The sequence below is a fragment of the Lethenteron reissneri genome, chromosome 30, assembly GCF_015708825.2.
Source record: "Lethenteron reissneri isolate LAM-NWPU_2019-01 chromosome 30, ASM1570882v1, whole genome shotgun sequence".
Taxonomy (NCBI): domain Eukaryota; kingdom Metazoa; phylum Chordata; class Hyperoartia; order Petromyzontiformes; family Petromyzontidae; genus Lethenteron; species Lethenteron reissneri.
Window position 1 is genome coordinate 1,039,530 of NC_083808.1, and position 13,297 is coordinate 1,052,826.

General features: G+C 55.9%; 1 protein-coding gene across 1 annotated transcript in view; it reads left to right on the plus strand.

Annotated features, from left to right (window-relative positions):
* EXOC4 (exocyst complex component 4) overlaps positions 1–12,656 on the plus strand; it is a 112,382-nt gene extending 99,726 nt beyond the window's left edge. The window contains 6 exon segments of the mRNA XM_061562701.1: positions 252–425; positions 4,327–4,505; positions 5,792–5,945; positions 6,513–6,691; positions 7,195–7,354; positions 9,711–12,656. Of these exon segments, the coding sequence (XP_061418685.1) occupies positions 252–425; positions 4,327–4,505; positions 5,792–5,945; positions 6,513–6,691; positions 7,195–7,354; positions 9,711–9,948 (1,084 nt within the window). The 3' untranslated portion in view covers positions 9,949–12,656.
* Positions 12,657–13,297: the final 641 nt, after the last annotated feature.

Genomic DNA, 13,297 nt, shown 5'->3' on the forward strand with positions numbered 1-13,297 from the left:
GACGCTCTCGGCGCGATTAACATCCCCAGTCTTGTCAGTTTCATTGTAATGATTAAAATATTCTACTACTCGGAACGATGTTTTTACACGTAGCGCCTCCCCTCTTCCGTTCGTGTCGGACATTCTTCTTCCCATTAAATATTCCAGTTTTTGTTTTCCGCACCTTGGAGGTGGTGCTCTTCTGACAACGCCCCGACTGACGTCTGTTCCGACCCCCTGCCACCCCGTGCCGCCCGCACGGCCACTGACAGGAACATCGTGGCGGTTCACTCGGAGGACCGGCTCGTGATCAGTGCCTCCTGGGCCAAGGACGATGACATCACGCGGCTGCTCAAGTCTCTGCCCAACTGGACCAACCTGGCGCAGGCCAAGCAGCCCCGTGCTCGCGGGCAGCAGGGCGACACCAACGAGGAGGAGTACACGCGGTGAGTGCACAACTACAAAGGCAAAGGTCCCCCCTATAGCGTTTAACAGTGTTGGAGAAAGTGCTGTTAGCGAGCACCTGTTGTTGTCAACGCGGTGCCCAAGGGGATGGTGGGGTATGGCCAACAACACACTGGCCACTCATTGAAGCTAAGGGAGGCCCAGGATCAATTCAATGCAGATATCACTTTTCGCCAATATAATAAGCCTCGACTAAGAATCAAATTCAGGTCACCAGGTCCACGAAATGGCTCTCGCCGTCTCAAAAAGTGACAGACGAGTCGTTATCCAGATGATGTCATGCTGTGGGTGTCACTTGCAAATGTTCTCATACAAAATGTCCGCAGTGACATCACTAACATCAACGTGACAGATCACCGGACTGTAAAACTTAAGTCACTTCTTCCCCATTAACCAAACTTCACACTTGTATTTGACAGTTTTGAGACATTCAATCTGGGTGCTAATTTAGGAGAAGAGTTTCTTTAATTATTTTCCCCACAGTTTTGTCCCAATCGCGTGCCATTGGCATCGCGTCATTAAGTGCAGAATCTGAAACTCTCACGGAAGCGGATGTCACAGAGCTACCTCCGAGATCCGGTTGTGGTCGTTGTTCAACACAGCAAGGTGGGGACGGGGGGAAGCAGCACTTTCCCAATCGCTCCGCCACCGCCGGCCTGCGTTTACATCCTCACTGGTCGTGCAGAGCAGTGTAGGTTGACTGGAAGACTTCCTCCTCACCGTGTCCACAAAGACAAACATCCCCCCGATTGCCTGTAGGCAAGTTCTGTTACTGAGCACCTATGAAGGCCGGAACGGCACCACGCCCGGCCGCCTTAATCTACCCAGTGGTGATGTTTACGCATCGCACCAGGTTCTCATTTGAAGGGAGGCCCAGAACCGGTTCGGATAATTGTCACTGGCGTTTGCCGTGAGCGGGAATCGACATCGGGTCGCCGGGTTCATAGCGCAGTGCACTAACCACTACACTTCCACTGCCTGTGCGCACGCACACGTTGATCACGTCCTGCCAAACGTTCGCAAGTTGATCAGAGGGGCACAGGGACCTGTTGTTTGTAAGCCAGCAAAAGAAACTTTGAGCTGGCTGCAGACTAATGAGGGTTGCTCATTACAGGCCGAGGCTGCCCTTCCCACCGCTGGTGCTGCTGCCACATCCTAACTACGCTTTAATCATCAGGTTTTTCTTGAAATAATTTCTGTTTATTTTTTCTGAAAGCTGCGAATGAATTTGCCATTTTTACACAGGAACTAAATGAGTTTTGGGTGCAGGACGATATTCGAAATTTGACGAAATGGATTTAATTACCTCTCCCTCCATGGCTGGAAAGCCCTCCTGAGCTCTCTCGGCCTGTCTCCGAGACACGGATCGTTATTGTGAATCATCACCATTAGCGCGATTGATGCCGAGAAACTTGAGCGAGGCAATTAATGCACGACGAAGGTGAGACAAAGGGTTGCTCCCCAGCGGCTCCAATTATGGAAGATTAATGGTGGAGCCGGGGAGGTGTGCAACCCTACTCGCGCACGACCGAGCTCCGACGTTACATTAACCGGTCGGCGGGCGCGCGGCAGCGCAGGTGCACGTGCCGTGCCGTCCGGTTCGCGCCTCCTGCTGCGCCGGCAGCCGACGGCCTCCCCCGTGGGGTCGCTGCGAACATTCGGAGCGACGCGGCTCGTCGGGGGTGCGGTGACGGCCGGGAGGCCGAGGGCCGCCACCCGCCCCCGCCGGATCCTCGATCGTTTCCCCGCGGTTCGCGCGACTCGTAGGGGCGGCGGGAAGCCGGCCCGTCGGACCGGAGCGGCGGCGCGGCCGAGGGGGCGGTCTCGTTGAGGGGAGCGTTAAACTGTCCGATTGTTTCGCCGTCCCCCAGATGGATTCCCTCCGTCGAGGCCGCGTTGGAGCTAGCAAATAGCAATTTTACAATGTAATTAAATTGAAGATGGGGGTCAGGCCGCGGGTAGGGGGAGGTGACGGGGAGGGAAATGGGCAGAGGAGGAGACCGTCCTTATGGCGCGTGAAAAAAAGATTAATTTTCATAATGTTCTGGCCGCCGCCTTAATTGTAATTGTATTGGTGCCGAGCGCGGGAGACGCGCTCCCCGTCGTTAATAACGGCGGGGCGCTACGATTATTCGTGCTTAAGAAGCCGCGGTTGGCAGAGTACTTCTGTTCCTCGTTATAAATAGTGGTAATTGGACTTTACGAGGTTTTAAAAGGCATAACTTTAAGGGGTTTTGCTTGTCCCCACAAGCGCTCCACTCGTTCACTTCGATACGCCGGCACTTCTCACAACGCCAAGCACATGTACCGTTTCCTGGTCCTATACCACGATGTTTCCGCAGAGATGGAAACGGCAGTAAATGTGAGAGGCTTAAAGTGTCAGTGTGTGCGAGTGCGAGAGAGTGTGAGAGTGTGTGTGAGCCAGTGTTTGTGTGACCCGCCTCCACGTGTGCCGTGCCGGCCTTCATAAGGCTAGCTAACAGCACTTGCCCCAAAAGTCCGTGAAGGCTATACAGGGTACCTTTATATTTGTTTATGGCAGTAAACATTGCTGCTGCAGGATGAATAGGTGTCATTCCTTGACATCCACATTTACATTGCGACCAATGCTTACATCCGCACGTTTGTTTTGCTGTGCTCGTACGAGTGGGAGGTGTCCTCCAGGGAGGGGGGGCTCCGGCGGGGGGGCGGGAGTGAGATTTGCGCTCGCGCCACGCACGCCAAAACAAACGGACAAATCGCTCAAAACAAAACAAACCTTCGGGAATTCAATTAAATTACCGGTAAGCAAAATGTGCATCATTGGGTCCATTTGTCAGGCCAATTATCCTTGTCACCGGCTTGCCATTAATTACCAACTAAACGTTAGCGGAGCGGTTATCGGTGTGGCGGATGTCAATTTACGTGATGTCCGAGCGACGCCACGCGGCTGATTGAGCGCGTGAGAACAAATTCAACGTTCGCCTTCATCCGGCCGTGTTTGACCCCGGCACGTCGCCGCCTCCTCCGTCTGCGACCGTTAACCTCCCGCGGAAATTCCACGTTCTCATGGCGAGGGTTAGTCGGGCATAAAGACGGCCATTACAGAATCGCGACGGAAGGTTCTAGGCAGCGAAGCCAATGCCCGTCTCCCTCGTGCACGGCATCTGTCTCGGTGAGGTTATTGATTTGTGTTGATATTTGTTTCACTTCAGTTTGTAAAGTGATCTCACTTGCAATTGAAATGTTTCTTTATGGTGTTTGACATGGCTGTGTTTTACAATTGTTACGGTTTCTGCCCTTGTCTCTTTATTCGTTTTTGCAACTCAGGTCTCCCTTAAGAGAGCGGCGTTTAGCGTAATGGGGCTGTCTACGTCGCTCTGTCAATCCACTGCTAGATGAGGGCCTCCTCACACCGCACCGATTGTGGCGGCTATATCACCATCCTGCACCGCGATGGTCAGTGCCGGTTGGTGAAGGCAGGAATAGCTAAACATGGAGTCATAGCAGTACAGTACGACAATAGATGCTGCTGCACTGCCGTGTACTTCCCACCATAGAGCACCACACTCTATAATACCCCTGCTTAGCTTCTGAGATCTCTGACGAGATCGGGCGCATTCCGGATGATTTGATGGGAGGAATTCTCATTAACATCGTCTCTACCACTGCGTGGGATGTCGCTGCCGTGCTACGCCGTAGCTCTCCGGCACACTTGTGGGTCCTACTCCACGGCGTTGGGCACGATGTCCAACGTCTCGCTCCACGTGCCCGGACCTTGTTCAGGAAGATGACATTACTCCCAATTGAATAAATTGCCAACCCTTGACCGGGATTTGAACTCTGCACATTCCGTCCACAAATCCGGCTTGCTTACCGCCGTTACCGTTTGTCCGCCTCCAGCGCCATCAACGCGAAGGAGTCGGACGTGCTGACGGGGAACCTGGGGGAGCAGCTCATCCCAGAGCAGGCCATCCTGCGCGACCCCGGCGACCTCAAGGCCCTCGCCAACCTCCACGAGAGCCTCGAGTGGCTCGCCAGCCGCCTCAACGGCTTCCTGGCCGACATCCCCGCGGCCCCCGGTACGCGACGACGTGGCCGTGGGGCCTGCAGGCGGTGCAATCGTGCCGGGCGGTCGGGGGATGGGCCACTTGCAGGGTGATGAAGTGTTTGTTGGGGCCAGTCACTTGTCCAGGAGATGGGGGGCCCCGTTTAACTCCCTACACCGGCTCCGATGGCGACTTCGCCACGGAGCACTTCGGGGGCACGCACGGCGAGGGAGTGCACGCACGTCACACACTCGCCCGCACGCATGCCGCACACACGTACACCGCATCACCGCTGCTCACGCGCACGAGACAAAGATCCCCCCTATAGTTCCTAAACGGACTTTTGCGGCAAGCGTTGTTAGCGGGTAGCACCTATGAATGCCGGCACGGCACACTAGGAGGTGGGTGGCCAGCACCAAGCCCGGCCGCCTTTGTCTTCATTGGTACCTACAATCCAACGTCGTCATGAACCCCGATTGATGCACTGCAGGATTCACGTATTTTCGCAAAACATCATCCCTTACTGTGGCGCCACAATCCACCTCGCTCATACACATGCCGCGCACACACGCGCACACACGATTGTTGTGACCTGCAGCATGTAACGTGAGCGGGAACCCTTCTTGCACATCACCGTGAGCGTTGACACCTCTGCGCTGTTATTTACTCACTTAGTCTCAGCTGTTGAGTTGAGAGAGGCAGCCAGCCTTTACACTGACGCGCTCGGCTGTGAATGGATCACGCGTTTCTGGGAACCTAGCGCCTTTTGAGTGGGATGGATGGATATTTTGCCAGCTTGTGTTCATGTCAACAACATCTATACCCTACCCAACAGCGCAAACAAGTCCCCCCATCGGCGTCACCCGGAATCCAATCCCCGTGTCCGAATGCACACCATCGTTTGTTACCTTGTTTCCCTGTGCCTCTGTGTCCCCGTGTCCCAGTGTTCACGTGCCCCTTTGTTCCTCGTATCCTAACTCCGTGTTTCCGTTTCACCATATCCCCGTGCTCACATTAACCCCATGCCCCTATGTCCACATATCCTCGCACCCCTGTATCACATTCTCTCTGCGCCCTCACGTCCTTGTGTCTGTTTATCTTCACGTCCTCCGTGTCTCCACATCGCCGCATCCCCTCTATCTCAGCTCCCCCATATCTCCACGTCACCACGACCACGTGTCCCCCTGTCCCCATACCTCCATATCTCTGTACCCCAATACGAAGTCATCACCTTGTCCCTGTGCCCCCATGCCCTCCCTCGTGCCCCCACGTCTCCGGCCTGTGCGCGTGCCCGCGTCGCCCCCCCCTCCGCACCCTAGTCCAGGACACGATGTCGCCCGCTGGCTCGGAGTCGAGCCCAGATAAGGACCTTCTGTCGGTGCCCGAGCAGATCCTGAACACGCTGTGGGGGCTGACGCGCGAGTTCCAGGACATGGCCGACCGCTGTCTGCTCGTGCTGCACCTGGAGGTCAGGTGAGCCGCCGCCACCTTCTCCACCCGCCCCGCCTGCCCTCCGCTGGACTCCGCCGATGCCACGTGCGCAGCTTCTCGTTGCGGGATCGAGAGGGGTGGTCCCGGCTCAGGAAGGCCTCCGACCAGCAGTGGATTGATCGAGGCTGGTGATGACGATACAGCTCGTCATCAGTCTACTGCGGAGTGTCACCGTGCCACGTCACTTCCAATCCTGACACTGTAGGAGTGCCAAGGCCTTGGTGCTCCGATGGGTCTGAGATCAATCAACCATTGGCTTGTGTGAACTGCCAATATTTCCAATCCATTGCTGGATGAGGGTCTGCCCTCCCCCATTGTAACCATTGTGGAATGCCTCTCGTGCGGGTGCAGTGGGGTAAAGTGTGGGTACTCCCACCTCTTCCAAGACATCTGGCCAGCGTGGTGGAAGAGTAGGCCAAATACCGTCTAGAGGCACTCGTCGAGTTCCCCTTAGTGGAGGCCCTCCCACCAGCAGCAGCGTGAGTAAGCATTTGCAGGGCTCCGCCTTGACCTCTCGTTTGCACGTGTGCGTGCGTTCATGTCTCCCAGGGTGCACTGCTTCTATTACCTGATCCCCCTGGCGAAGCAGGGCAACTACGCGATTGTGGCGAACGTGGAGAGCATGGACTATGACCCGCTGGTGGTGCGGCTCAACAAGGACATCTGCGCAGTCGAGGAAATGATGAACGCCAGCCTGCAGCTCCACAAATTCCAGTACATCTTCGAGGGTGAGCCGGCGTGCGTGCGAGCGTGCAAATGGGTGAACGGGAGTCTTCACAGATTGTCTTACCAAAAATGTGTTAAATTATCACATTTCGGGGTCATAAGTTTGGAGAAGTGGGCTTCAAAGAAGAGCCGGCGCATGCAGACTGCAAAACTTTGTTCATTACAGGCTTAAAGAATCACCTGTCCAGCGTGGGCTACGAGCGAATACGTTCGTTTCAACGGAGGTTGATAGCGTCGACGCGTCAGTTCGTCTGTCTGTCTGAGACGGGGGGGGGGGGGGGGGTCACGATAACTCTCGCACAGCTGATGACTCTCACACGCATGATTCTCTGCGTGTATCCTAAACGTAAAAATCGATTTTAATCCGTGAATCGGCATCGCATCACCAGCGCGCCGCGATAGACAAACCCGGCGGGGTGGGGGGGGACGGCGGTGGCTCGTCACGCTCGCTGCGTCCCCCGCATCCCCCGCGTTCCGTAACCTCTTCCGCTCTCGTCGCCCGCAGGCCTGGGTCACCTCATCTCCTCCATCCTGATCAACGGCGCCCAGCACTTCAAGCGCATCAGCGAGTCCGGCATCAAGAAGATGTGCCGCAACATCTTCGTGCTCCAGCAGAACCTGACCAACATCACCATGTCGAGGGAGGCCGACCTCGACTTTGCACGGTGAGCGGCCAAGGTTCAGTGACCGCGACCTTTTGCCACGTCCCATCGACAGCAAAGTGCGGGTGGTTGGTATGCGGCGCTCTGTGTCAGCGATCGTAATGCCCAGCGCAAGAATGGCGGGGATTGCTCGCTCGCGAGCGATAAGTGTTTAGAATTAACAACGCACGCAGAGGTGTGCATAAACGTACATTTCTGGCGTGCGTAAGGCGCACACAGCCTTTGCGCACGATGCGAAATCCATCGGCATTTCCTGAAGTGCATTATGGTCCTATCGTCCTATCTCACCAAAATACATTTGATCGCAGTAGCAGTGATAGACAACTGTGGAACGCATACTGCATTGCCAGTGTTGCACAAGCACAATTAAAATATTCATCACCTATTGATTATCATTCTGCTTATTTACCCAAGAAAGCTTGACTGAATCTCAAGACTATTTTCAAAGAAGGGTCCTGTCAAGTTATCGCAGTAGGGGGGCGATTTTGCTGCTACCGTGTGTGATCCCGAGTGAGTAATATTCAGGCAATGTTTCAGCATTGGGATGGGTGGCCAATACCGGTTGCATTGTTTTTGTTTAGCTATGGGAGGAAGCCGGAGAACCCAGAAGAAACCCATGCAGAACAGGGGGGAGAATATACGAATTCCTCACAGACAGGCGCCAGAGTCGGGAATCAAACCCAGGCTCTCGGTTTGTTTAAAAACTGTGGCCTGCAAAAGGAAAACGTAATTGGCGACGTGATGTAAAATGGCTCTCGTTCACAGCATGACGTATTTACAAGAGAAGAGTTGTTTGTTTCTTGGTTTGCTCTTTAAGAGGGAAGGCTTCGGATGCTAATGAGCTGATTTACATGAAGGTCCAGACCAAGGTAGAGAGAGGTGGGGGAGGTGTGTGGGGGGGGGTGAATCTTGCGAGCAGCCGGCTAAAGGCACCGCTTTAAATTTCAAAACGTTTTTTGCGTCAAACCCCACGGGGGCCGCCTCCACCGCGCCCCCGCCCGCGCCCCGTTTGGCCGGGGGTTACAAACTGCAGCCCGTGTTGGCACTCCATGCCGCATCACCCACGCGGAACGCGGCCTCCTGCGCGCTGCCGGTGGGGTGGGGGGCGCACTCGGTGAGCCGCGCAAATCACCTCGAGCGCGGAGGCTCGTTACGCCGCTCTGCGCTCGAGCCACGGACACTGAGCAGCGGCGGAGCGGCGTCGCCCACGGGCGGCGAGGCCCGGCGCTTTTCGCTTGGCGAGGGTCGGCGGGTCGCGCAGAGATTTGTGAGACTCTCAAGCCTGCCGCGAGTATACAAGTTGGCCAGGACAATGGCGGTCCAGCGAGTGGATGAGTCCATGTGCACGGAGCTCCGAGTGTTACCTCCTCACAAGTCGCCGTGGGTTTTCTCCGGTTTCCTTCCTCACGAAGCCAAACTCTCATTAATCGTGGAATTGGCCAAACAAGCGCAGTGTCGCAGGACCCTCCTGGATGGAGCCTTGGGACTGGGTGAGGTCTTCGTGGATGAACATTGTTGTCGTCGTGGTTACAGCCGAGCGGTTCCTCCACCGCCTCCACGACCGGGAGCCGTGGTGGGCGTTTGGTGGGGGACGTGACGAGGGACGAGGGTGGGTGGACGGGGTAGGGGCATGCTAACGAGCGACAGGCCACACTAATTACGCTCACGTGATGCGCGTCAATGTTAACAACACGCGTGGGGAGACGTTCGCCCAGCTGTGGATTGAGAATGGCTCATGATAAGATATAAGTTGATGACGATTATGATTATGATGTTGCAAAGCATAATTGTGTAAACGCGGTGTAATTGCGTATGTGCGGAGCACCCATGTGAAAACTGGAATTATATAAAAAACAAGATAACAATAATAATTATATATATAGGGTACATATAATCAATGCTGTCACTGATGATCGCCGTGACAATGGTGGTGCCGACATTGCTGACACCGCTAATGATAGTGAGGCTGTGACGGCGTTGTGTGCGATGTTTATGCCTGTCCAGGAAACACTGCCGCGTGACGCGTGCAATGCACGTGCGTGTGTGTCGTGGGGAGCGGTGGCGCAGCGGTTAGCGAGCTGCGCTACAAACCCGGCGACCTGAGTTCGATTCCCGCTCCCGGTCAACACCGGTGACGAACGAACCGGTCCTGGGCCTCCCTTAGGTCGACTCAGCCTCAAATGAGCACCTGGTACGGTGTATAAATATCGCCACTCGGGATATAAATGCGGCCGGACAAGGTTGGTACTTGGGTACCCCTCGTGTGCCGTGCCGGCCTCCGCAGGTGCTGCTCGCTAACAGAGCTTGCCGCCACAGTCTGGCATAGCGTAACCTGCGGTGGTGACGCGCGCGTGTGTAGGCAGTACTACGAGATGATGTACACCACTCCGGACGAGCTGCTCAGCGTGCTGGTGGACCAGGGCGTCCGCTACTCGGAGCTCGACTACATCAACGCGCTGGCGCTGCTGCAGCGCAGCCAGGCGGGCGTGGGCGACCAGACGGTGCAGAACGGGCGCATGCAGCGCCTTAAGGAGATCATCCGCGAGCAGAACGCCATCAAGCAGGCGGCCAAGGACAAAAAGATCACCACCGTCTAGGGGCCGCCGGCGTGCGTGGCCGCGTCGGCTCGGCCGAGACCAAGGCGTTGTTCCGCGCCGGTATCAGGGGTTGGAGCCGTGCGTAGTCCCGTGTTAGTCCCGTGTTAGTCCGGGTTAGGGTTTAGAGTCCGGGCGACGGCTACAGCCCTTGTACGTCAGGGCAGACTCTCGAGAGACGGATTGGCGGAGCGGTGGCGCAGAGATCACCGCACCGCGCTACGAATCCCCGTGATCCGAGTTGATTCTGGACCACGGCTAACATCAGTGGCGAGTGATATCCGAACCGGTTCTGGACCCCCTTCTTCACCAACCTGTTCTAACGAGCGTGGTGAAGTATGGGGGGTGGAGGGGAGGTCTTCATCCAGCAGTGGATTGGCGAGGATGACGTGTTGGCTCGGTTAGAGTCCGTGCCAGGGCTGCAGTCTTGGCTGTAAGCTGGTGTAGCCGCGTGTTGGGCAAGACGAGGTGTTGGGATCACGCCGAGGTTCCACTTCATCGTTACGCAGCTACAGATTCCTCTGGCTCGGCGTCTCTCGTGGGAACTCGGTTTACGTTCGGTCGCGGATAACGCTGAAGCCACGGCCCTGACCCCGTCTCCCCCCTCGTGCTTGCGCGGAGAGGACCACCTCGTTCGGCCACATGTCGTGGCCGTGTCGAATTAAGGACCCCCGACTTCCCCTCGTCACGTCTCTCAATATATCCGAGTTTGGAGCGTGCGCCACTACCCCCCCCCCCCCCCCCCCCGCTGTCCCCGCTGTAGCTGCTGTAGCTGCTGTAGCTGCTGAAGCTGCTGGAGCTGCTGCTCACCCCCTTCGTCTCGGCGCCGGGTCGCGGCACGACGCTTCGAGTCCACGGAGAAAAAAAAAACTAAACGTGTTTGCTTTTTTATTTCGTGCTTAAAAATAGTCGACCGTGACTCCATCTGGCGTCTCTTTTGACAGTTCCCGCTTTCTCCCTTCCTGCCTCCTGCCACCGTTGCCGTGAGAGTTGGGAGGGGGGGAGCCCCCCCCCCCACCGCCACCATCGCACGCCCCCCCACCCTAAACCTAAAACCCGCGATCGGGGGCGATCGCGGGAGGCAGTCGGGCACTGCCGTGCGGCCAGAGGGCAAAAGCAATCAAGAAATCACAGCAGCGGTTGATTAGTTTAATTAAGCGAACATTACACAGTAATTTCAACGTGAAATCAAGCCGCATTAGAATTTACTCAAAGCCAGCATCATTCCAATCAAGAAATGCTAATTCAGCAGAGGTGCGTCGCGCTGAATAAATTACGTCGCGGCCTCTCTGCGCTGCCCTGCGGTTTGACCGCCGCTCCAGGCGTCGCTGGGTTCGACACGGGTATGCGGGGTCGTGGGGGTCACGGGGAGTCCCGGAGTAGGATCACGTGGTGTGGTCAATGAGACTCGGGCAGTCACAGCAGAGGCACAGCCGCGCCACAGGCGTCCCTTGCCACTGGGTGGATTTATGGACCCCCCCCTCTTGGAAGGGGGGTTGGGGCGTCACGGTACTACCCACGGTTATTACGGGGGGGGGGGGGGTCCCTTGTGAAATCAATGGGAACCGTCAACGTACCATGAACATGGGGGGTCCGTGTGTGGTGGCGTGCATTGTTTAGTGCTGCTGTAGGAATCGTCGTGTGAGCGAGCTGACGCGTGAGAGTGTGTGTTGAGCGGAAACGCAGCTGTTAGCACGCAGCACTCCTCTCCCGGCGATCAGAATTCGATTGCTGCTCACGCCCACCATTACCAGTGACGATGATCTGAACCTACGGTGTATTAATGATCCTTATGGCGGTACCCCGGGCTACCACAATACAAAATGGTCGAGGCAATTAAATAGTTTATTTCTGGGACAGTATTTTGTCCAGGGGTGTACTTCACTCCACGACTGGGGTAGCAATCAATCCGAAATCAGTGCCACTCCGCGATGTCGAAACGCCAAACAGCATTAAAAAATCTTCATCGAAAAATTCAACTGTGAATACAGTGCATCGTGTCCAGCTCGTCGAGATGAGTCGATTTCCGCATCGCCGACCATCAACAGACTAAAAATGACTGCATCACGGACATTGTGAGAGCCGGGGTACTATGGTACCCCGGGGTACCGCCATAAGGTTCAAATATCCCCACTGGGGAGACAAAGGCGGCCGGGCGTGGCGCTGGCCACCCACCCCCTCGTGTGCCGTAAGGGCCTTCATAGGTGCTCGCTAACAGCACTTGCCCTAACAGTCAGTTAAAGCTATACGGGGTGTCTTTGTCTTGTGTCCACACCCGTCTTTAAAAGGGGGCGGTGACAGTAAATATTTGAACCGGTCCTGGACCTCCCCTAGGTCGACTCGGCCTCAAACAAGTACCTGGTGTGATGTGTAAACATTGCCACTAGGGAAACAAAAACGCTCGGGCGCTGTTCAAGGCACACCACCCCCGTGTGTGTCGTGCTGCCCTTCACAGGTGCTTCTCACTGACGACAGCACTCGCCCCAACAGTCTGCCAAGTCCGTACGGGGATCTTCTTGTCCAGCATGCACGAACGTGCGTGTGACCGCGTGCGTCCTAGACGTGTGACGACCGGGTGTGCGTCGTGTGAGTGACTTTCCAGGAGCGTGTCCTCTGTCCCGTGTCGCCAAGCCCCCCCCCCCCCTCCAGATGTAACGCTTTGTGAGCAGCACGATCGATTGCGGCAAATAAAGATTTTTACCTGCAGACAACGACCGCGCACCGCTATTGACTCGCACAGCCAGACAGTCTGCAGCTCGCAACAACAACAACAATCCTTCCCGCGTCAACCACGGTCACCGCATGGATGGCCACAGCCCCGAGGGAAGGTGGACATGGTGGCAGGCGAGACGGTGTATCGCGGTGCTCTTCATCGCAAGGCCCGCTGGCCATTGGCGGCCCCTGGTGACTTTTAGTGCGGCCCCTGATGTGTGGCGCCCGACAATTCACAACAAGTGAAAGCGTCCCTTGCAGGCGGAGTGGCGGCCCTCACACTGACGATGTCCGAAAAGTGAAAGTGGCCCCCCCGTCTGAAGATTATTGAGCCGCCTCTCCCGATATCCTGCGTTCAAATCCGAGTCTGGATGGCCTGTGATTTACTACGTGTTCTCGTTTGTAGCGGTCTCAGCCCAGTCACCAGTGGTATAGAGAGACCCATAGGCTGGCATCTACTTGTGGTTAAACCGCGTTCTCAAGTGTGGCGAGTTGATGGTTTCATGTAGTTAGGTTTGTAACGGCTCAAAGGGTTAAACATTCTTCCTGTTTTATTTCCAACGACTGCAGAAAAAAGCCATAATTTTAAGTTTATATTTTGATATGGCTAATTTGGTCTCTGTGTGGCTCTCCTGTGTAA